This window comes from Epinephelus lanceolatus, chromosome 18 (assembly GCF_041903045.1).
Source record: "Epinephelus lanceolatus isolate andai-2023 chromosome 18, ASM4190304v1, whole genome shotgun sequence".
NCBI lineage: Eukaryota > Metazoa > Chordata > Actinopteri > Perciformes > Serranidae > Epinephelus > Epinephelus lanceolatus.
The window spans coordinates 34607402-34631361 of NC_135751.1; the positions used below are offsets into that span (position 1 = coordinate 34607402).

Here is a 23960-nt window from a genome sequence, read left to right on the forward strand (position 1 = left end):
TTAATCTGATTGGTTTTAATAATGATGTAACCCCAGTCTGCATTTCTTCTCCCTTATCAACATGCACGTCTTTATCAGCTGCCATGTTTTGGTTGTGTGAGGGTTTTATGTTAATCCTCCACTCACTCTGTCCCAGTTTGGCCTCTGCTGTTCATATTAACGCATGCTATTATTATGAGTGAAATGGAGACGATGGGAGTCGAGGCTTTAGTTATGAAAATAGCATTCAAGCTGATATTAGTCACTGAAGCATTCTGTTATGTAAGATGAAAACAAAAGGGAGGCAGGAGCATGAATGGTAAATGACACGATGAGCATGCAGAAAAGTCAGATGTGTGTGAGTCAAACAGGAGATAAAAGATTCACAATGTAAATTAATAACTCAATATATTTGTAAAGATGTCTGCAGAATGTGCACTGTGGACAAACTGTCAAACTGTCCTCCTTGGCCAGAGCACAGGAGTTACTACACTTTACTTTGACGTTACGTAACTCTGCACCTGTGCTGCTAAGGGCGGCCATCAGGGGTCACACATGTCAAAGTGTCCTCTGCTGGGACGCTCAGGTTCATAGCATCCTGTCATTCACATGAGTCCTGAGGGGAGGAAACACCACAGCACACTGGCTTCAAACATCAACTCCAGGCTAAGTTTTGTAAGTTTAAATCTGTTTCTGTCGACAGTGTTTGCTTCAAAAAATTTGGTGGCACGTCTTGGTAAAAACACCCACATTTTGTGGCACTACCCTGCCTGGAAACGCAGAGTAATCTTGGGAAGAAACGATCATTCTTCGTGGCACTAATGCCTGCTTTTCATGGCACTATCCCGGCAGCAAATGCAGCGATGTCTCTGTTACAAATACCTGCTGTTTCATGGCACTATCACTGGTGGAAACACAGTGACGGATTGCAAAAAAGCACCCACATTTGGGTGTTTGGAAAGCAACAGTCCACACCAAACCCACAGTATCCTCTACCATTTATGTGTATCAATACATTAAAACACAAAGTGCATGTTTGAATAAGAATTGACCCCTTTAAAGGGACAGTGAATCCCAAAATCAAAATAAGTATTATTCCTCTTACCGGTAGTGCTGTTTAAAAGTCTAGATAGTTTGGTGTGAGCTGCAAAATGTTGGAGATACCGCATCGCCTCCCTTGATCATAATGGCACTAGATGGCACTTGGCTTGTGGTGCTGTGTCTCACCTTATTAAACTTACACATCATTCCTCTGCAGACGTTTGAAATACTTAAATAATCTTTATTCATTACAGCTCTGATCAACATCCTTGACCTCAAGCAAACCATGCAACGTTATGACACCTTAGTGACAGAGCCAGAAAAGTGCAAGACAGCAGTAACTGATGTTGTCACTGATGTTACATTTTACACCAATTATACAGAGGGAACGTTTGTGTCATTTGATCAAATTATAAACAAAAAAGCTGCACATGCAGGTCCAAAGAAGTGGCGGACATTAATGCTTTGTTGTTTTATAATTACAGTATCGACGTTGCAAACATTAGTAACCAGCAGTGAATCTGGATCTCGACCTCCTTTAGAAGTGTCGATACTTCAGCCTATACACTCTGTCTATACAGATGGGAAACAGGGAGCTGAGAGACGTCTCTGCTGTAGTGTTGTGATGGTAGAAAAATAGCCCTTCTTAAGTTGAAAAATCAACTTCTGAATTACTTACACTAATTACACATTCACACTTAAAATGTGTATCTTCTCTGAAAACAAAGAACTCAATTATATATTCTATTAGCCTGAGTGACAACGAACATCGTCACTACATGGATAAGGATTCATCATAATGATCTCAGAGCTGCCGCAGAGTTGACATGTGAGTGACACTTCATGAGCAGCAGGTTCCTGTTGTCGGGTCTATTTGTCCACAGTGAAGGACTGCAGTCCTGTGATGGCTCTGCCCAGGATCAGGGCGTGGATGTCATGGGTACCTGGAGGAGGAGACGACCCAGATCGTACAGCATGAACAGGTGAAGCTTGTGAAGGTGGGACACAGACAAATACACACTATTAACATGGAGCACAGACCTTCGTATGTGTTGACAGCCTCCAGGTTCATGACGTGGCGGATGATGTGGTACTCGTCCGCGATGCCGTTTCCTCCCAGCATGTCTCTGGCCTGCCGGGCGATGTCGAGGGCTTTACCGCAGCTGTTCCTCTTCAGCATGGAGATCATCTCTGGGGCCGCTCTGTTGGGAAAACACAGTGATTGTTTGGCTTTAGTTTTAGCCGTGGCTTCGGGATGCCATCGACGACCAGACTGAAATATCTTACATGGAATGTTCGCCATCTTTCTAGTGGCTGTCCAAGCAGTGTTGACAATAAATGTACTCGGTTGACGCGTTAAATTCCTCAGCATGAGCGAGGAATTTGACCGAGAAAGCTGAGTTTGCAGCTGTGAAATCTGTTCTACCTGCATACAGCGCTGTTTTTTGACCTGACACTGACGTAGTAGGAGACAAGAAAGAACTACAGGCTGGGCTTCTCCTCCAGGTAGCCAGGGGGCGTGCTCTACATGCAGCTCAAATACAGAACTTCCTTCCTCTTCTTCTCTCTGTATTGCAAACTAGTTACACTTCCAACAGTGGCTGACTTGAGTATTTAGGCAGGGTACTTATTTGAGACACAATATGCAGATGAGAAAATGCAGCAGAGAGAAGCTGGCTCTGTGGCTAGAGGATATGGCCAGCTGGACCCTCCAGAACCTGAGCTGCCGAGAGCGAACACCTGCTGGCGATGCCTTTGATCAAACTGCCCTCTGATGTCAACAGAAACTGAATCTTTCTGCTGCAATGGTTGTCAGCGTGGACACTTTTTGTTGGAAGCTGTCACTGACGCGTCCCAAGAGAGCGCATGTGTGTGTGTGTGTGTGTGTGTGTGTGTGTGTGTGTGTTACCATACATGGAAGTTTTACTGCTGACTCAGGCAGAGATGTGCTGGAGACTTTTTTTCTGGATCCCAGAGATAAACTGGGAAAGACAACCAAGACCAGCAGGGCCGAGAGCGCCAGTGACCACTGGGTGAGTATTTATGCCACCTAGTGCTAATGTGAGCTATTTTGTTGAGTTGCCTTTTGTTGAGCAAAATGCTTTGAGTAAAGAAAGTTGGGCTTTTATTGTGAAAGGTAAAAGCACAAACAACCTCCATCAACAATATAAATAACTAGAGCACTCGGAGAGCGCAGACCTCCGCCAAGCAGCTCGGATTTCCTGCCATTTTATTATTTTATCCACTTCGCTTCAACCGATCACCACCAAAATGTAATCATCTGTTCCTTGTCCCATTATCAACCTTTCCTGAAAATTTCATCAAAATCCATTCAGAACTTTTAGAGTTATTTTGCAGACAAACAGACCAACGCCGGCGAAAGCATAACCTCCTTGGCGGAGGTAATAATGTGTGTTGCTGTCTTGGTTCACACTGGCTCAGACTACGGCGTCTCTGTGCTTCAATTTTGTTACCTGTATTACAGTTGGGCGATAAGGCACTAAAATAATATCATGATATTTCAGGGTATTTTTTGCAATAAAGATATTCTTCATGATACGACAAATTTAAAAAAAACATACTATTATTAATTAAAGAAAACAGAATTGCAACAAATAAGTGATATAATTTTACGGTTTGCCTTCAAATATTCAGTAAAAAGAGTTTGTGAACAACAACAGTAACTCAGAGTGAGATTCAGATTCTGTTACAATATTAATAGTTCAACTAAATAAAATCTACCACAAATTTCACATTTAAACAGCTCCCAAATACAAAAAATGTCCCCTGGGATCTATATATATAAATCAACAGGTGATTTCCTTCTTTTAGTAAAATCCTAAACGACTGAGTTGTATTTTTCCACCTGGACCTTTATGCTCTGCCATTTCTCCTCTAATCATCATGTGCAATCAGAGGTCAGAGTGACTGTGTGGTTTGATGGACGGCCTCCTAAAGAAACTCCAGCGCCAACAAATCATCCCATCCCTTCTAATACACTTCACTCAGAGGATCAAGTCGTCTCTACCTTTTAGCATCGATTAGTCTTCCCAGCTGCAGACAGGACTGGAGGCCGATGGTGATCTCTGTCAGCATGTCGGCCATTTTCTTCTGCATCAGCTGATTCCTTGCCAGCGGCACGCCAAACTGGATTCTGGTGTGGGAAACAACAGCACTGTGTTATACTCATGTTCATCATTAATATATCATAAACATAAGCTGACCTCAAAGTTGTTCTCACGTACAGCACTAGAGTAAATGACTGACCTGTCGAGTGTGTACTGTCGAGCTGCGTGGAAACAGAACTCTGCAGCACCCAGAGCGCCCCATGCGATACCGTAACGAGCGTTGTTCAGGCAGCCAAAAGGACCCTGGAAGTGCCAGAGGGAGGGTGATGGGAAATTACTTTAAGTATCTTCCACAAACACATTACTACATTTAGAACGTTCGTGGTTTCACTACACTCACCCCGAGGCCGGAGACTTTAGGCAGCAGGTTCTCTTCAGGAACCTCCACCTCGTCCATGATGATCATGCCGGTGGCGGAGGCTCTCAGGGAGAACTTTCCCTCAATCTTAGGTGTTGAGAAGCCCTTCATGCCACGCTCCAAGATGAAGCCGCGGACCTTTCCGTCGTCACATTTGGCCCAGACTACAGCGATATCTGCCACCGGAGAGTTGGTGATCCTGAAGGTGGAAGAAAGGGGATGCGTGACCATACTCATGTATTTTGGGACTGCCCAAAAATACAGATGTTATGGAATTACGTTGAAGGAGAAATGGAGAGAATCCTGGAGTTGGACATTCCCTTGGACCTGTTGTTATTTTTATTGGATGTACTGCCTGATCACCAGTTTACCACAATCAGAATCAGAGATACTTTATTGATCCCCGGGGGGAAATTGTTGGAGTACAGGTGTTCCTTACAAGAGTTGAAAGATGTATCATATAGTGTAAAAAAAATATAAATAGTAACCTACAAAATATACACAGATAAAGTGGCAAAAATAGATAACAGAATATATACAGTAAAGGTAAAAAAATATCATACAGACTTGTATGTTGTATGACGGTAGGGTTATTAGGTTACAAACGAGTGTTATGTACGGCATGTTTTGCTGATGACTGCAAGAAAAACAATCACTATTAATTGGATGAAGCTCAACCCTCCCATGACTGTTCAATGGTTGCAAAAAGTCAAACAAGTTTACATGATGGAGCGCATGACAGCTCAGCTACAACTAAAACTCCACATTTTCAAAGGGAGATAGGCACAACTTTTTTTAAATTAATCAATTTTATTTCTGTATTTTTAATTTAATTTATTTAAGTTTTGTTTTCTTTTGTTTTATATTTTATTTTACTTTACATCATTTTATTTTTTGTTTTATTTTATGTTTTACATTTTATTTAGTTTTAATGTTTTTTATTATATTTTGTTATTTTTTATGTTTTATATTTTATTTCATTTCATTTTATTGTTTTATTTCATTTAATTTTGTTTTTATTTTATCTTTTTTATATTATTTTATTTTACTTTATGTTTTAAATTTTATTTTGTTTTGTTTTACTTTATTTTATTCTATTCTGTTTTATGTACTTATTTCATTACTTAGAGGTTTTATTCTTTGTGGATTCATGCGTATATATGTGTATGTACACGTATGGATGCATATGTGTAATGTGTATGTTAGTATTCATGTGAGTAATGTTTCTGCATATGTATGAATGCATAGGTACATGTACGGATGGATGTGTATAATTATGTCCCTGGAGGCTGCACACATGGGTAGCTATGTGTCTTCTAATGCTGTATGATCAATCTTCATCCACATGTGCATTTATGTCAGGTAAAACCAACTCTCGAGCCATTTTGGTTCTGTAATGTTAATTTTCTGTTCATTGCTGGCAATGGCAATAAAGTTAAAAAAAGAGAGACGTTAAATTGATGCAATGGTACGCCTAATATTTAATTATCTGTAATATAGTCTGAACTGTAACTTTGCAGTATGATGCAGTATGATGATGGGCACTTTACTGTAATCTGTCCACAGTACTCTGAACATTTCTTTTATATTTCTTCTAATATTACTTTTGTCTTGGACCTGCATCGATTCATTACGTGACCCCAGTAAACCGGAGAAAAAGGCAAAGTCACTGAGTTTCATACAGTATTGTAACTGTGAAGAGCTCCACCATGTGGAAAACTCATGAAACACAGAGCCTTGTGCAAACAACAAAAGCCTTTATCTTGAAAGTAGAAATACTCAAAAATTTAAAACATTAGATGAAGGAAAAAAAACAACAAAAAATAAGGTCATGAAAATAAAACATGTGCCAGTGGTTGTTGTGTGCCATGCAGCATACAGAGAGTTAATTCAGAATGACTAAATGTACCTGACAGTGACATCACATACTTTATGCAGCTGTATGATCGTTTTTTATCCTCCAGTGAGATGCAGTTTCTGGAGGTACAGATCAGTGAACATCTCTTATTATTTTATATATGTATAAATCACTACTCACCAGGTCTTTGAGCCGGTGAGAGTGTAGGTGCGACTGGATTGATTGTACTTGGCTCTGGTTTCCATGCTGCCTGGGTCACTGCCGTGGTTCGGCTCCGTCAAGCCAAAGCAGCCCAGAATCTCTCCACTAGCTGCGAGGGGGAATAAACCCAGAGCTCATAATCATCACTGTGAATGATTTAATTTTCACCCATCTACTGCTGATTGATGAACTGACTATTGGTGGTGTTTTCTCCTCTTACCCAGCTTGGGGAGGTACTTCTCTTTCTGCTCTTCTGTACCGTAGGCATTAATGGGGTGCATGACCAGTGACGACTGCACACTCATGACTGAGCGATAGCCGCTGTCCACTTTCTCCACCTCTCTGGCGATCAAACCGTAGGCCACATAGCTCGTCCCAGCACAGCCATAACCTGTATAGCAAACACAGGAGGAGGGGTTACTGTCAGTGCTATTAAAAATACAACATAAAGCATCAAATGAACTAAAGTTAGGGAATAAAGTGAGATTTAATGAGCTAAGACCGTTTCATAGACACACTTAGATTTCTCAAAAACAAACAACACACACAGGTGCAGTGTGCCTATGGCCAAAGTCTATTTCAGACAGTCAGACAGTCACGCCAGGTTTATTTATAGAGCACGTCTGAAAACAACAAAGTGCTTTACAAAGATATATCAAACACAGGAATGAGAGTCAATTATGTGACAGAAATGTGGCTGTTTAACAATAGAAGTGTGGTGAAACTTAGATGCTACAATAAACATTCAGTTTAACTCATTAAAAAGATTAAGGGTATATACTTTATGTGAGATTGCCTCTATCACATGCAGTGAGTAATGAAAAGTGTTCCTGTGAGACTCACCTTTAATGGTCGGGCCCAGGACTCCCATCTCTCCCATCTCTGACACAATCTCTCTGTGGAACACTGAAAAAAAATGACACAACCAACTGTAAGGTGAGGAAAAGGAATTAAAAGTAACATTGTGTGTGTTACGTTCCCCAGCCGCCTGTGTATTTATTAGGCTATGTGTATGTGTTTATGTCTATGTATGAATTTGATCATCATGTTTAGTGGAGAGTCAGACCTCTCTTTCTGTCCGGAGATCGTGTGTGTATTGTGTTAACAGGTGTGCAGGTGATTCGCTGGACGATCGTGACGTTGCTCCGACTGGATTGGCTGAGCAAGGGGCTCGGCCTTCAGTGTCAACGGACAGCTACTGGATAACAAGCGTGACATCACCGCTGCCGGATTGGTGGAGCAAGGGGCTCAGCCTTCATAACGCCGGCCACACGGAAGCCACGGCCCCACTCTCGTACATGGCAGCAGCACATTGTATCGTTCTCGTTTTGTGATTGAAGTACTTTGTTGTGTGATCCACGTGTGATTATTTAGCTTGCTTGCTAAATAATTCATTCTTTTGTTAAGACCAGCGCCTTAGGGCCAACTGAGTCTTTTGTGTATATTGTAAATAGTCATTGTCACATATTATTGTTTGCACGGAGCATAGGGGTGAGCTGCTATTTTTGTTATACCTGTTTTCTCCTGTTTTTCGTTAGCCTAGGGAGTTAGGCCTAGTATTGTATTTTTGTTTCTTTTGTTTTGTTAGGGATTAGTTATTTCGCCGGTCGGTAGACAGGTTGCTTTTTGTTTGTTGTTTTGGCCTGGGCTCACCCTGACGTCTTATGCTCCATTTTGTGTGCGAGATTGTACAGTGTGTTTTTGGAGTGTGTAGCAATAAATTGCTCACCGGTACATTTACTCCCGTGTTTCTGTGTGTCCTTATGTTACGCACCCACACCCCTAGACCGGGGCGTAACAGTGTGTTACAGTTAAAAGTGGCCTGAGTCAGTTAAAAACAGCAAAACAACAAAACGCAGGCAGCTACAGAGACAATGCAGAGTAGCGGACTGAAGTGGAGTGAAATGGGATATAGGATTTGAATCAGTAGCTGCAGGTCTGTCCATCCATCAGATAATGTGTGTTTTAAGTGTGTAATTGAGGTTATTGCTCTGAAGTTGTGTGGGATCTCGTTCCAGATCTTAGTGTGTGACAAAATGATCTCTGACCATAATTGTTTTTGTCGAAACTGATCTAGTGACGTGTTGCTGTTTTGTGTCTCTCACCTTCATTTCTGTTCGCCATAACGATGCGAGGCATGAGTTTCTCTTGGCAGTAGGTCCGGAAGGAGTCTCTGATCATGATCTCCTCCTCCGTCAGCTGGCCCTCCAGGTCCAGGGCATCACGCCAGTTGAACTGGACTTTAGCTGTGAGACATTTTGTAGATGAACATGTACTAATGAGAGCATCAAATTCAAGACATCATCTCATACACAGATTTAAGAAACAAGGAGCGATTAACACCTACGTGCTTTAGATTTCTGCTCACTCTTCTCTGCATCTGTGGAAAATTGAAACCAGAAAAATCATTATTATAATGTAAGAAATGATAAAACACTCATTTCCCAGAAAATCTAAAATAGTCAAGGAAAATAAAAGTGTCATTTTGTATAATTAGAGCACATTTAATACTGTCTAGGGTCCATTTAGTTACACTTCCTTAATCTGTATTAAATAATGATTCACAATGTTTAAACTCTTTTTTAAATTACAGACTGTACTGGGTCAAATAAATCATTGTTACCATGGGTCTCCCTGTGAGTGTCAAATGATTTCTCAAGTCGGAAACAAAGAAACAAAAATTGTAATCTACCAGGTTAATTTCACCATCTTCATTCACGTTTACAGTATGTTGTGAACACCACACAGAGACGCTGCTGACTCTACTGTAATGTTGTGTGTTGCAGCTAAACGCTCTGACCCTGTGCAGGTGACACTGAAACAATCTTGTTGGAAAGACACAGCTGTGGGTGGTGACCATCTCTTTAAAACAATCTCACATCTCTGTGGCTGACATGTTGTCATACAGTACTAACCCAATCTGGCAGCTGCTGCAGTTCCCTGTGCTCTGGAAGCTGAGATGATGGCACATCTGTGAGGATTGACCAAGAGACGGCACACAGCGTTTCTCAATGCCATGATGAAGATCAGCCTGTGATGTAAACATTTATACATTTAATTCACATGCATTAATCTGACAGCTTAAACTAACTAACTTCTTTTTGTCACACTGTTGGAAGTAGACGTCACATGACTTCTCCTGAGGCAGGGAGAATACAACAAACACTTGTGCCTTGAAAGGAACCGCCTCCCTCAGGTGCAATCACTTCCACTTAATGAGGGGTTATATAGGTCATCTTTCTCCCTTTGGCCTCTCTTTTGGTTCAGAGCTATGATGTCTGTGAGTCAATGTCCTCCTTTGATACTTTGATTTTACTTTATTGTCACACTGTTTGTTGAGCTGGCTTGTAGAGTTGTTCCAAAATCAGCATCAGAAATGCCTCCGATACTGACTAAAATGCTGGATCAGGTATCGGCGGGTACATGAGTCCATGCACCGATCTGATACCATGTAATTTATCTAACTTTTAATTAGTTTAAAACTGGATAAAGCAGCAGTTTTCCCAAAAATCAGTTCCTCTTCCCCGTCTCAAACAGTAGTCTACATAGCAAGTTGCACTGTGCAGCCACCGGCGACTGTTATAAAGCAGCAGAATTGATTTCCAGTAAACAGTGTTATGTTAACTATTAGCAAAGTGTCAGCAACTTGACAATTTCTACGGTATTCGGTATTTGTTCGTTTTACAAAGGGTTTGATTTGAGCCACGTCATGAAACAATGACAGCATGTTTACAAACCCATACAGGTTAATAGTAAGAATAACTTTATTCATCCCCAAAGGGAAATTCAATTATCTGTCAGCTCATCTATTATATGTCAAAGAATTATAAAGCCTGATGGCTGTTGGTATATAGGATCTTCTGTATCTCTCTGTCCTGCATCGAAGAGAAAGAAGCCGTCCACCAGTTTTTTTTGGTCCATCAAGGTGTTGTGGAGTGGATGATCTGGGTTGTTCATGATGGCCTCGAACATCTTCAGTGTGCATCTCTCCACCACCTCCTCCAGTGTGTCCAACCTGACTCCAATCACAGAGCCAGCTCTTTTGACTAGGTTGTCCAGCCGCCTTGCATCTTTGTGTCCGATGCTTCCTCCCCAGCAGACTGCAGCATAAAACAACACACTTGCCACCACAGACTGATAAAACATCTGCAGCATCTTACTACAGATGTCGAGAGATCTGAGCTTCCTCAAGAAAAAGAGGCGGCTCTGCCCCTTTTTGTAGAGAGCGTCTGTGTTTAGGGACCAGTCCAACTTATTATCCAGGTGTACACCTAGATACTTACAGCTTGGCACCACCTCGATGTCCACCCCACAGGTATTCACTGGCTGAAGAGGGGGCTTGGACCTGCGGAAATCTATGATCATTTCTTTGGTCTTTGAGGTGTTCAGGAGGAGACAGTTCTTGTGACTCCAGTCACTGAAGGCTTTTATCAGGTCCCTAGGTCAGGACTCCTGCCCATTCCTGCCCATTCCTGGTACACGCCACAATAGCAGTGTTGTCCGAGTATTTCTGGATGTGGCAGGACTCAGAGTTGTATTTGAAGTCCGCTGTGTACAGTGTGAACAGGAATGGGGCCAGGACAGTCCCTTGTGGAGCCCCCGTGCTGCTCATTAATGTCGCAGAAACACAGTTGCCCAACCTGACATACTGTGGCCTTCCTGTCAGATAATCTGTGATCCAAGAGATAAAGGAAGGATCCACTGCCATCTCTGTGAGCTGTTATTTATTTAACGCAGTGGTATTGGATCTAGGGTTGCAACGGTATGAGATTTTCATGGTAAGATAACGGCCTCAGAAAATGTCAGTTTGACTGTATTACAGTATTACAGAAATTATATTATCAGCCAGAATGCCCCTAAAGGAATGAAAATGGAAGGGTTATTTTTGGTTGAACAACTTTTTATCACTATAATGGAAACTTGAAACCATTTTGTTGATGAAGTATAATTAAAAGTCTTTGAAAATGACTTAAGGAAAGATTCTTCATCTAGTTGTGTATTTTTTTTTCCTATATCATAGATAGCAAATGTACAAGGTATGATAACTGCCAGCTTTTTATTTCATGGTATCCCTTAAAACTGGTATATTGCTGCAATCTTAATTGGATCTGTGCTCATTATCAACTGATGCGGGTGTTCAGGTACAGGTAACAGGAAGGAAAAAATGGTGTCAGAACACCTAATGTTTTAGTTTATTAATGAGTGTCTCTCTTCCCAGAGTTAAAACCACACACACACACAGAGGCAACCAAAGAATAAGAAATCTGCCTGTGCAAATAAAACTGCACTGCACAAATGGAACGTGGTGAATGCTTCTCCTTCCTTGGTCATATTAACTACGTCCAGAGTTTCCCCACACACATTAACAGATCTTATCAAATGAATATAAAGTCCAGGATGTGGGGGGGTGGTAGAAACTTGTAATGGCTTATAAAACAACCACACAATTAGGACATAGAAAAAGAAAAACGCAGGCTAAATATTTAAAACGTTATAGTTTAGTTGAATAGTTGCAATATTTGTTTTCATTTTTCCAAATCATAATTTTGGGGGTATTTGTCAGGGGAACATTTAAGAGTCCAGAATAACGTTAGGTATAGCACATGCTTTGTAAAGGCAGCTGACCCTCAGTCATGTAGACATCCCAGTCTCAGTCTCACCTCATGTTTGTTACTTTGACAAATCTGACCACATTGTGAAGACTTTGACATTTCCTGCTTATTTTAGGTAGTTTTGTAAGTAACATTACACAATATCAGTTTTGTTTACTGATACAAATGAGTTGTGGATGAGACATATTAGCTGCTGCAGCTAACTGTCAGTAATTAATATGTAATAAAGGTTTAATTCGTCAACCTGTCCACTGTCATATCTCATGAAGCAACCTGTCACAGAGCCAAGCTAACCTAGCTCAGCTAACCTGTGTGGCCTCAAGTGACACTGATGCTACAAGCTAACAGGGCTGGCTTAGATATCTAGCTGCTAATTTTGATGCTAACGCTATAATATCTGAATGACCACGGTAACAATGCGCCGTATGAGCGTTGTGTGTCGAGAATAGCAGTAAAAACAATGTCGGCAGCTGTTTTAGAAGCGTTTACCTGTGTTAAATGTGACAACAACCCTTATTCTGTCTTCCCTCTTCTGTCTTTCCGGTTGATGGCGCAGCCAGAGACACGGAGCGACGTCAAAACACAGCCTGACGTCATCACGCAAAGCACGCAGAGCTGGAGTACTGTGTCGTCACAATCGAACCATGTGCTATTGAATAAACAGTGCGCTGCTCTTCTTGTGGGAAATTAGCCATTATATCCATGTAAAGACACTTTATATAAAATCTGACACCATTATTTGTAGCTGTTCATCATGATTAAAGATGGCAGCCTGCAGAGGACACTTCAGCAACTTCACATGATTCTGATTGGCTCATGAGCAGAGGCGTGTGTGTTGGGGGAGTGGCTGTATTCATGTTTCAGTTCCCAAAATTAAAGCACCCCAGGTCTAAGGAAGAATGACAGTGGCTGTTAATTTCCCATTTGGTCAAGCAGACACAATAAGAACTTCAGCTGTTCCACAGAAATTCCCTTCTGCTGGGTGACTTGACCTACACATTTTTCTCGCCATCAAAGCTGCTCGTGGGAAAAGTTGTCTGAGAATTTTTAAAGTTTCAGTGCAGCAGGTCAATAAAAAATTTCAATGCAATCATTTGCCCCAATCAGAAGGGAGCAGTATTGAATTAAATAATCATCAGTTTTTTAAAACGTATTTATTATTTTGGACAAACATTTTTTTACCCCAGCACAGTTTTTTAAGCAGTAGTTGTTTTTTCTTTTATAGATAAAATTGAATTTTCATTCACTCATTAATTCAGCCTTTATATAAATACCAAGAAATCAATAAGGGCATGGCCTCATTTTATTATGTTGAGAGTACAATTTAAACAGTGTAAGAAAGAAGAGAAAAAAAAACGAAATTTTGAGAATTATTCTCATAGATTTATGATTTTAATCTCTTTAATGTGGCCCTAATCCTCCTCCATAATAATGAACACACAAAAATAAGAATAATAATGATGAGAAACAGAAAACGTGGAGTATTTTATTGTCAGATTTCAAAATTTATCTGTGGATACAAGTAGTAATGAGTGTTGTGAAATGTTCCAAGTGTGCGCAGGGACCCCAAATTTAGTGTTTGCATGCAAGAGTCAAGGCATTAGCCAATCAATTGAATGAGTCATGATGACTATAGGACACATTTAATGGAAGGAAGTGATATGATGACAAGTTCAAATGAAAGCTTAGGTAAGCAGAAAACGCACACACCCTCCGCCGGCAGCTGGCTTTTCTGTGTCTCATGCCCCTCCCAGCAGACGACCATAGTCATATGCACACGCTTCATAGAGTCATGCAGTGTTTCCCTTACATGGATTTATTTAGTCTTATTTAATTGTAGCAGCTCACTCAGCCCTTCCTTGCCCTGCTCAAGAATTAGCTGCTAGCCACCCAACAGTCCCTCCGCCTCACTCCCCGCCGCTGTGGACTGCCAACGTGCTCTCATCCCATCACTGGATATCGCCACTTTGTCAGTAGACTTTCACGTCTAAATATGACATGCTCAGTACTCTCCTGGGTCTGTTGTTGATGGTGAGGGATGGTGTGTCAATTCACGCTCATTACATGCATTGTTTAGTTATATTTTCAAAATACACTTCTGTTTTTACAGGAAATGCACAGTTTCTGCTCTTCATGTGTACTTTTATTTTTTTTTAAATACTCTTACGATGTGGGAAGAACACTTCGTTTTTATGTTGATGTCCTTGTGCAACAAGAACATGCTGTTAGGTTCAATTAGGTAATAAAAAACATCATGGTTTGGCTCAACATTCACGTGGGAAGCAAACTGCGAGCTCCCAGGTGAAAGTCTGGGGTTCCATCCAACTCAATCGCCACCCACCCTATGGGGACTTTCCAGCTCTTTCTATTACACTGCTGCTGGTGGCGTTACAAACTGGCGCTACCTGGAGGTGTATCATACTGCCTTGAAAGGTGCCTTTTTGCAACAGTGTCTGACACCAAAATCACTGTCAAAGCGATGAGTTGGGAATGAGAACGGGCTGAAACTGCCTGGGTGACGGACCTTTGATCAGCAGCTGTAGTGGCTCGAATTCATCCAGCACAAATCTGCCAGTGCTGGGTAATAAAGCGGGCCAGAGCCATCCAGTTCCTGGAGCTGGGGTTTGTGCTGGCTGGATTCATGTTGCTGCGGCTGCTGACTGAGGGTCCATCTCCGGAGGTGTTGCCTGCTCTCCTCCCATCGAGTTGGTCTGCAGTGGCGGGGAGTGAGGCGAAGGACACACTATATTCGAGGCTCCAGCTAACGTTAGCGACATAAACATGAACTTGAAGCTATAGCTGTGAGCCTTTGGCTATGATAAGCAGAAGGCTAAACTATTAGCAACATTTTTCCTCCAACTCCAAAACACTTTTATTGACACATCTTAATTATTGTCAGTCTCTCTTTTAGACTCTTTTTTGATAAGTCCGTCCTCCTTTTCTGGGTGTATGCAGTGTAGGGTGTTGTTGTCAATGCTGGAATAGCAACTTTCTCCGCAGCATTCTCCACCATTGAGTCAGGCATTCATCATCTGAAGGGACCATAGATTTTAACAATAACTACATGCCAGATGTCAAGATGGCGCCTTTTCACTCCAATGGAGTTGCTCACCTGGGGCATACACTAAAGAAGTGTTCTACCTTCTGGGTTTACTTCTGTACAGTAGTGTATTTCCTGCTGTCCCCGCCCATGAGTTCAGCTCATAACCTTTACATTGTGATGGCATCAGGGATTTTTTTAACTGCTTGTCTCAGCTCCAGGAAAGTTTAAGGAAATATAGAATAGAATGAGTCGTAATTGACCTGGTTTGCAGTTCAACATGTCCTGTCAACAGTTTTACAGATGTGTCTTTTACACTGGCGGCCTATGGGGAAAATTGGGAAATGTTTGCTGCAATAACATAAGTGACCACTGGGAAAAAATTTGCTGCAAGGCTGAGTGTCTTTCCTGGGGGACTGGAAGGGATGCATCTGTATTTGTAGAGCAGCCAAAAGGAATGCCATCTCTTTGAGGTGCCGAAGTCTGATTTTCTCTAAGTCCACTTGAAATGGAACATACTCAGGGTTTATAATGGGATTTTTGCCCAGTAATGCCAAAAACTGCCTACCCCAGCTTTAAGGGCTTTATAAATATCTCATACAACATGATACATTGCACTGCCCAACAGTAGGGTATGTTTAGTAGTTAAAATTAGCTCCATCTGTACCAGCTACAACATGTCAAAACAATCAAAGCAGAAATATCTTGACTATTTGTCTAAAGCCTAAAAAACACTGGATCCTACATTTATAATAATGCAACCCAACCGTGGATTTTCATTACTGCCTGGCAAATGCCCAAGTCTTTCAAACTTCACAAGACCAGTTTGTAAACCCAATGATGTCATCAAGGTTGTTTTTTCAGACGGTGGGAAGCTCCCTTCAGAGCCACAGAAGACATCATGCATCTGTTTTCACAGGTTTAACAATACCGTGTGTGAGGAAACTGAATCTGATGTGTTATATTTACAGCACCCATCACTGACACCTTTACCGAAAGGTTGGCTCTCCACATTTGGCTGTGAAGCGGTTTTCCTTGGTGTGCATGATGCTTCTTTGTTTGCTTAGTGATTGTTTTTAATGTCTTTGTTCATGCTCAGCATCACTGAAAATAAAGGTCTTCCTCAACTGATTTCACGAGTCTGAATGAACATTTAGGTCTATTGGTTTTACTCTTTTTATTATTTTTTTTTAATCATTATTTTTTTCTTGTTTTCATTTGGCCTTGCTATGTCTGTTGTTATGTGGCCTTCAGAGTATCCCGCTTTTGTGTTGTCTCTCAAGGCATTTTGGAAATCCTGTTTTGAAGGGTGCTATAAATAAAGTTATTATAGTTATTATTATTCTTGCCCCTTACATGCCTCACAGCAGGAGGGTTCGAAGCCATTTGCGGAGCTTGCATGTTCTCCCTGTGTCAGCGTGGGTTTCCTCCAGGTACTCCAGCTTCCTCCCACAGTCCAAAGACGTGCAGGTTAATTGGTGACTCTAAATTGTCTGTAGGTGTGAGTGTGAGTGTGAATGGTTGTCTGTCTCTATGTGTCAGCTCTGTGATGGTCTGGTGACCTGTCCAGGGTGTACCCCGCCTCTCACCCAATGTCAGCTGGGATAGGCTCCAGCCCCCCCGTGACCCCCAACAGGATGAGCGATTATGAAAAATGAATGAACAAATGAATGAATGAATGCTGTTACCCTCTTTTCTTGATTGTTGGTGTTACCCACCTCTTCCGGGTTGTGGGTAATAAGTGGGCTACAACATTTGTTTTCTCTTCTTCTTTTAATTTTTACCAACACGGCATAACACATCCCATCCTAGGGGGGAAGAGCAGCTTCTCTTCACTGTTAAGCACGAAACACTAACTCTCTCTCTCTCTCTCATCCATACCTGTCCCCACAAAACAAGGGCAGGTAGGAATCGATTAGCCCATAACCAAGGAAACACAGTAACTTAAGTAATAAAAATAACCCAAAAATATAATGTGTACAGTAATTATGGTTACAATGCTACTATAATACAGCACAGTCCATGAACTAGGCCTACATTAGTATATAAACCTCTAAAAGGGGCCATTCTGCATATTGAATGATATTAGTCAGTATTATTACATTTTAAACACATGGTTTTTACCTGTGAAGGAGTATTTGTACATTATTATGCGGTGATTCTTATCATTACTTACCTCTGCAGCTGTCTAGCAGCTGTCGTGACTTTTCATTTGTATTTATTTGTCATTATTTTTTCTTGTTTTTGTGTGGCGTTACTATTTCTGTTGTTATGTGGCCTTTGGAGTATCCTGCTTTTGTGTTGTCTGTCGAGGCATTTTGGAGACCCTGTTTTAAAAGGTTGTGTAGATAAAATTATCATTGTTATTATATTGGAGGATTGCCCCTGTAATGCTACGATAATACAGCACAGTCCATGAACTAGGCCTACATTAATATATAAACCTCTAAAAGGGGCCATTCTGCATATTGAATGATATTATTCAGTACTGTTAAATCTTTAACACGTGGTTTTTACCTGTGAAGGAGTTTTTGTGCATTATTATGCAGGAATTCTTCTTATTACTCATTTTCTTGAGAAATTTTGGATCATCCACCTCTGCAGCCGCCTAGCAGCTGTCGTGACTCACCGAGTGCAGAGTCATACCAGGCTATGTTAAGCTGAATTATGGATGAATAGATTGCTTTTATAATTAATGTTGTCTTGGATTTCACCAGGCCAATAAAAACATATGCAATTGATCTGCCGCACTCCTGGCTGATGAGGACACCTTTTTGCTGTGAATGAGTAATGATGGACAAACACACGTGATCCAGACCTCGTTATATTTTATGAAATAGTAAGATTAATTGTATTTTGGTGCAGTGTGGCGGTTTATCAGACAGTTATAGCAGCTCATTGGACCGTTATGTCTCTATCAGTAACGGTACTATAAATGAATCCAGTCCAGGAGCACAAATCCCGCCTTCGCCTTCAGTGATTGGCTCAGCGTATTGTCAATCACGCCATCCCGCGTTCTCATTGGCTAGCACTCTCCTTAAGGAATCTCCCTTTAAACGTTAGCAGGACGGTCAAGATTTTGGAGCGGATTTCTTCTCAAGTGTTCAAACTGAGTGAAGCGCCACACGGTAACCTGTGTCAAAGCTGGGAATATGCTGTAGTTAGCCGTCGCCTTTAAGCACCTTTGACCCAGAAGAAACTCTCCGTGATCATGGAGCTGGAGGAGAAACCGAAATATGGTAATTATTTAAAGTCCAGCACGGGCACGCTTCACTTGATTTTGTCCTGGGATAGCCGCCACTCAGCGACTTGGACGTTAGCTTACTTACCTCTGTAAACAAGGTTAGCTTGTTTTGTTTTGGCGCTAATTGTGAACTGTGAATACTTCTTGAAATTGTTTCAGTATTTTAGACGTGTTTTTATGCTGCTTGCTCTACTTTGGTGCTGCACTTTCTCTCTTAAACTGAACCCAAATATTAGCATGCACTTACAATGGTGAGTTCACTGTGTTCTCACACACACAGCATGGATACAAAGCTTATTTTGTCTGTCATGTTTTTAAAATTCAGCTTGTATGTAAGTAAGCTGGTGGCACAGAGTGTCTCGTATATTGTCAGGCTGTACAATGTCCCAGTTTATCCTCTGCTTGTCCAGTTGCTGCCACATTCCTCAGACTGGTATGGCAGGCAACAGGACACCCAGCTATGTATAGAGCTTATTAGAAAATACCTCAAACATGTCAAGAGGGTCTGTGTTTGTCAACTGGGTGCTATCAGCCTCTCTTGGTGGTGTCACATTTAAAAATAAGATGCACAGTTAATTAAAAAGCTGCACAAAACATCTGTATTGTTCAAAATAGTATCTCTGTAGTTGCTGTGTGGTTGCAGCTATGCCCCCCTTACCCCAAATATCTTCTGGTTGTGTGCAGCTCTTTGCTTCTGACAAGGGAAGTGCATTTTACAGAGAGAAATCAAAGCAATCACAGCATGTTTATGGAGCATGTTTACGCCCCAGTGGCCCAGTTTTGGGCCAATAACCCCGTCTTTATATAAATTAATTAAATGGACTCTTAATGTTTATCTGCAGCAACATGTTGCAGGATGTTAACAAAGTAGGAACGAAAACAATGGGAGGCACTTCTTCTGTCTGCTGGCTTTCATTATGTGGCTTTAACATAGCGTTTTCCTTCTCCTCCTCTCTGCACACACCCTTTTCCACTCTGCCTGCCACATGATGGCTAATTGACTCACATTACCAACCCTTCAGGGAAGGCAGACCTGCTGTACTTTCTGTGCTTGTTTGTAAAAACCAAACTACTTTGGAGTTTGTGAGGGATTTGGACAGTTTGAGAAGAAGAGAGAGAAACGTATTGTATTCATACAAATGGAAGAAGATGGCTGTGACGTGGCCGCATATCCACTTAAGAAATTACTGTGGTTTTGAGATAACAGCCTCTGTAAACCTTTAGTGCAACACAAACATTAATATTTATCAGTGCATCAACTTGAGACTGAAGGAAAAAGACATTATGCTACAGAACACACTGTGGGAGGATCCACTGTAGTTTTACGTTGGGAGTAATTTCAGGCTGAGATATAACAAGAAACCTCAATGACAGGATCCAGAGTCGCCATGCCCTGGTCCAGATTAGGGGTAATTATAAGCCATATTTAGGAGAGTAGTTTGAAACCCGATGCTGAGCTTCTCTGGCCTCTCTTTCATCTTCAAGCAGTTTTTTAAGGCTTATTTGAGCTACATTTGCAGATTTAGTCCTATTTCAGTTTTCAGTTCAGTTCTCTTCGTGCTGCAGCTTCCCCTCCAAACAAACAGCCACAAACATCTCCGTCATTGCAGCCACCCGCTTCCACTTAAATGTGCTTCATCATACCCTAACAACCCAAACCGGATCATGTGACTCTGCCAACTTGCAGTCTGAAATACAAAGGCATGTTCAGAGCAGTGTGAGACTGCTTATTAAGGTCTGGGAAAATGAGTTGGGGAGAGGAAGAGATACGAATGCAGAGTAATTTGGACGTGGAGCCTGGACCACCCCATTGAGCTATCCTCTGTATTTATCAGCTGCGTTACTCAGTTTCTTCTTCCAGTCAGTGGCTGTGTTTGTTGATCTTGGCTGATATTGCTCATTCTCCTTATTGATGAGGAATGGTCCTCTTTGTTAATAGGAAAGCATTTTTCCCCCCACGGTTTTATTTATGGAAATTGTTCCCAATTCCAAAAAAGCTGGGACTTTGTGTAAAAACGTAAATAAAAACAGAATGCAATGATTTGCAAATCCTTGTTGACCTATATTCAATGAATAAAGACAAGGTGTTTATATTTATAAAAATCAATAAAGTTTGAACATTAAAGTTATTCTGAATTTAATGCCTGCAACATGTTTCAAAAAAGTTGGGACAGGGACATGCTTACATCTGTCTTACATTAGGGTTGCTTTTAACAATACTCAGTAAGTGTTTGGAAATTGAGGACATTAATTGTTGAAGTTTTGAAATTAAAATTATTCCCCATCCTTGCTCAACAGTCTGGGGTCTCCATTGCCATATTTTGTGCCACATAATGCACCACACATTTACAATGGGAGACACAGTCCAGTACCTGCACTCTTAAACTACGAAGCCACACTGTTGTAACACATGTAGAGTGTATCTTGGCATTGTCTTGCTTAAATAAGCAGGGACATCCCTGTAAAAGACGTCGTCTGGATGGCACCATATGTTGCTCCAGAACCTGTATGTACCTTTCAGCATTCATGGTTACCCATGATGCCATGGGCACTAACACACCTCCATACCATCACAGATGCTGGCTTTGAACTCTGAGCTGGTAACAGTCTGGATGGACCTTTTCCTCTTTAGCCCAGAGGACACGACGTCCATGATGGACTCATCACACCACAGCACACTTTACCACTTTGTGTCACTCATTGCATTCTGTTTCTATTTACATTTTACTTAACTTTTTATGAAATCAGGGTTGTATTTTCCTCAAATGTTCCTTGCATTGTCTCTTTCATATAGTCTGGACTGTGCATTTGTTTCTAAGGAATGAGGTCATATAAAGGAAATGTGTAGTTTTGAAAATGTCTTTGTCTTTTCTTCCTGTTTGCCACTTGCGTCAGTAACTAGCGTTTCTAATTCTGTCTAATTCACCTACAGCCTACATGAATGAACTGGACCTTGGTTTCACTTTCTGTGTCTGGGTTACAGAAATAGCCACACCGGCAGTAATAACCAATAAGGAGTTGACGTTATGAGTTCAGTAGAAATGAGAGCAGATGTTTCACCCAGACACTGTCGTGAGTCAGTTGGGTCTCAAGATATGACACATGTTAAAGGTAGCTGGAAGATTATGTAGGAGAGAGGGTTTGAGATCAAGTAGATAAAATCCTCCGCCATACTCCGGCTGTCGTGTGAAAATATGGCAGGAACATATGTCTACTTTTTTAGAAGCAAAGGAACACTTTGTTGCTTGCCTTCCAGATACAACATATATATTTTAGACCTGCATGTAATTGTGGTGTTGCTGCTTTTTTTAACACCGAAAATAGATCTGAACTTCGACTTAAACACTCCACGCCCTCGCACTGTAATGAAAGACATGTGAGAGACAGGCAGGGAGGGCAGCAGCTGTAACCTTTAGATGGTATTATTAAAGTCTGCCAACTTTACTGCGCGGCTGTGATATCGCAGTTGTCTCAGTTATAGCCCTCGGACATTAAAAACTTTTGGCTTTTTTTTTTTTACTTACTTTCTTACTTTGGCCATTCAGCTGACTTTTACTTCTTTTAGTTCTCAGGAGCTAAAAACAAAAATGTGTTGTGCTGTTGTTGCATAACACAAGCAAAATATTGGTTGGCAAAAGTCTCTACACCAGTCATAATGCTTCACACCCTTGCCAGTTTGTGATGACCACAAATACTAAACAGCAGACATGTTGACCCGTCACACACAGGCGTGATGAGTAACATTATGATTTGCTGCAGTGCAGTAATTGCTGGGAGGTTTCATTGTTTAAGTTGTGGGTTTCAAATGTGTTTTTCCTGCTTTGATGAGTCAGAATGTCTGCTGTGAAATAAGTCACCTTAAAGCAACTTGTTACTGGTGTACCCAGTGTTGTGGCCATTTGACAAAAATTATAATTAATTTTCTGTGTCTGTCTGTGTGTTCAGCCCCAACAAAACTTTTATTTACTTAAATTGTGGTGCGTTGAACATCCTGTTGCGTAATCACACTGCCTGTCAGTACAGCGGGGTCTAAAAGAGGTAATTGGCATGGGAAACATACGCTTACATTAAGATAAGATAAGATAAGATAAGATAATCCTTTATTCGACCCACAACAAGGAAATTTGCAACATTACAGCAACAAATGGATAGTGCAGACAGAAAGTAGAAATCAGCAGAAAAAAATGAAGTACAAAGCAATATATATATACATATATATATATATATATATATATATATATATATATATATATATATATATATATATATATATACACACACACACATAAGTACATGAAATAAGTAAACTGTGCAAAAACAAAGAGCCGTACAAAAAGCAAACAGTATAAAAACACAAAGTAATATAATAAGTTAGCATCAAAAAGAAGCGGAGTACAATAGAGATGTTTCCTTTATGGAACAGCTTAAAGTCATATTCACCGGAGTGAAATGTAAACGATAGCCTATAATCTTTCAGCAGAATAAGATGTAAGATGTAAAAAAACACTAAGTGATTTCCAAATATTGAAAGTAGTCAAAGGCCTACTAAATATAGAGTGAATATTTTTGTTAATTACTTGGAAAAGAAACTGTGATGCCAGACTGGTTCTGTGACTGGAGGGGAAAGTAATTAATGACTGATGAGGTCTGTCTGAATGAAATGTTGCATTAATGATAAGGGGATTCATTGGGTTGACCTCTAGCTCACCTGGTATAGTGGGCACCCCATATAAGCTTAGTCCTCTGCAGCAGCACAGACTCACTTCAACCTCTTTTCCTGTAGCTGTCCCATCAACAAAGGCAAAAATCATCCCAAAAAAAATCTTGAAAAAAAAAAAAAACCCCGAACAGTCTGTGGATTATTTTTCTTAATGAAATATAATCTTTCGTTTTTATTCCCAGTTTTTATCACACAGGTGTCACAGATGTAAAATCAGCCACACTGTCAGCATCACTTTGGGGATAAAAATAAACTTTGCACAATTAAAATGCAGCTGAAATCATCATTCTGTTTAGTGTCTTAAACGATCTCTCAGTTCATCAGAAGCTCTGTTTTAAACCAGAGGAAATAGAGCCCTTGAACAATAAAATGATTGTACTCACCTTTAAAAACACACCTTTTATTGTATTTTATATTTTGTCCATGTCTGGATCCTTTTTCCCCCCAGTGATCTGATTGGTCAGTAGGTGTCGGGGTGTTGATGGGTTGTGGTTCGATCCTGTGAAGTTAACCTGCTCTGGAGTTACCACGGTGATTTATTCTGGTAAAAAGTGAGCCAACTTTGTAGTACTGAAAACCCAGGTCCCCCTGAAGTTACCTCGCTGATCCCTAAATCCTGCTGCGTGGTACAGGCCTTAGATACTATTTTTGCTTAAACACAACCGCGACCATTTCACAACATAAACCACGTGCTTCAGCTGTGCGTCATATAGATATGCTAAAGGGTACCCTGTGTGTCACTCCCAGACGTTGTAGGGCAGGACAAAACTTCTGTCTGT

General features: G+C 40.9%; 2 protein-coding genes across 3 annotated transcripts in view; one reads left to right on the forward strand and one right to left on the reverse strand.

The window, feature by feature from the left end:
* Positions 1-1240: 1240 nt before the first annotated feature.
* On the reverse strand, positions 1241-12804 carry LOC117268949 (glutaryl-CoA dehydrogenase, mitochondrial-like). Its single transcript, XM_033645738.2, has 12 exons — positions 12667-12804; positions 9481-9596; positions 8913-8945; positions 8671-8811; positions 7409-7471; positions 6786-6956; positions 6545-6674; positions 4489-4705; positions 4288-4391; positions 4049-4174; positions 2062-2222; positions 1241-1964 (listed from the first exon to the last, which is right to left on the reverse strand). Exons 2-12 carry the CDS (start codon positions 9581-9583, stop codon positions 1891-1893), a joined length of 1323 nt encoding a protein of 440 aa, XP_033501629.2. The 5' UTR covers positions 9584-9596; positions 12667-12804; the 3' UTR covers positions 1241-1890.
* Positions 12805-18294: 5490 nt separating this feature from the next.
* LOC117268554 (choline transporter-like protein 2) overlaps positions 18295-23960 on the forward strand; it is a 35372-nt gene continuing 29706 nt past the window's right edge. For both annotated transcript variants that reach the window (XM_078161318.1, XM_033645107.2), the window contains exon 1: positions 18295-18456. In XM_078161318.1, the coding sequence (XP_078017444.1) occupies positions 18429-18456 (28 nt within the window). In that variant the 5' untranslated portion in view covers positions 18295-18428. The remainder of the gene's footprint in view (positions 18457-23960) is intronic.

What these genes read in the sequence shown, in the direction of transcription:
- LOC117268949 (XM_033645738.2), bottom strand. Translation starts at nt 9,583, where the DNA reads ATGGCATTGAGAAACGCTGTGTGCCGTCTCTTGGTCAATCCTCACAGA. An exon ending in TGAGCAGAAATCTAAAGCAC is followed by an intron (nt 8,812 to 8,912) that starts GTAGGTGTTAAT and finishes AATGTCTCACAG; the next exon opens with CTAAAGTCCAGTTCAACTGG. An exon ending in AGACTAATCGATGCTAAAAG is followed by an intron (nt 2,223 to 4,048) that starts GTAGAGACGACT and finishes TTTTCCCAACAG; the next exon opens with AGCGGCCCCAGAGATGATCT.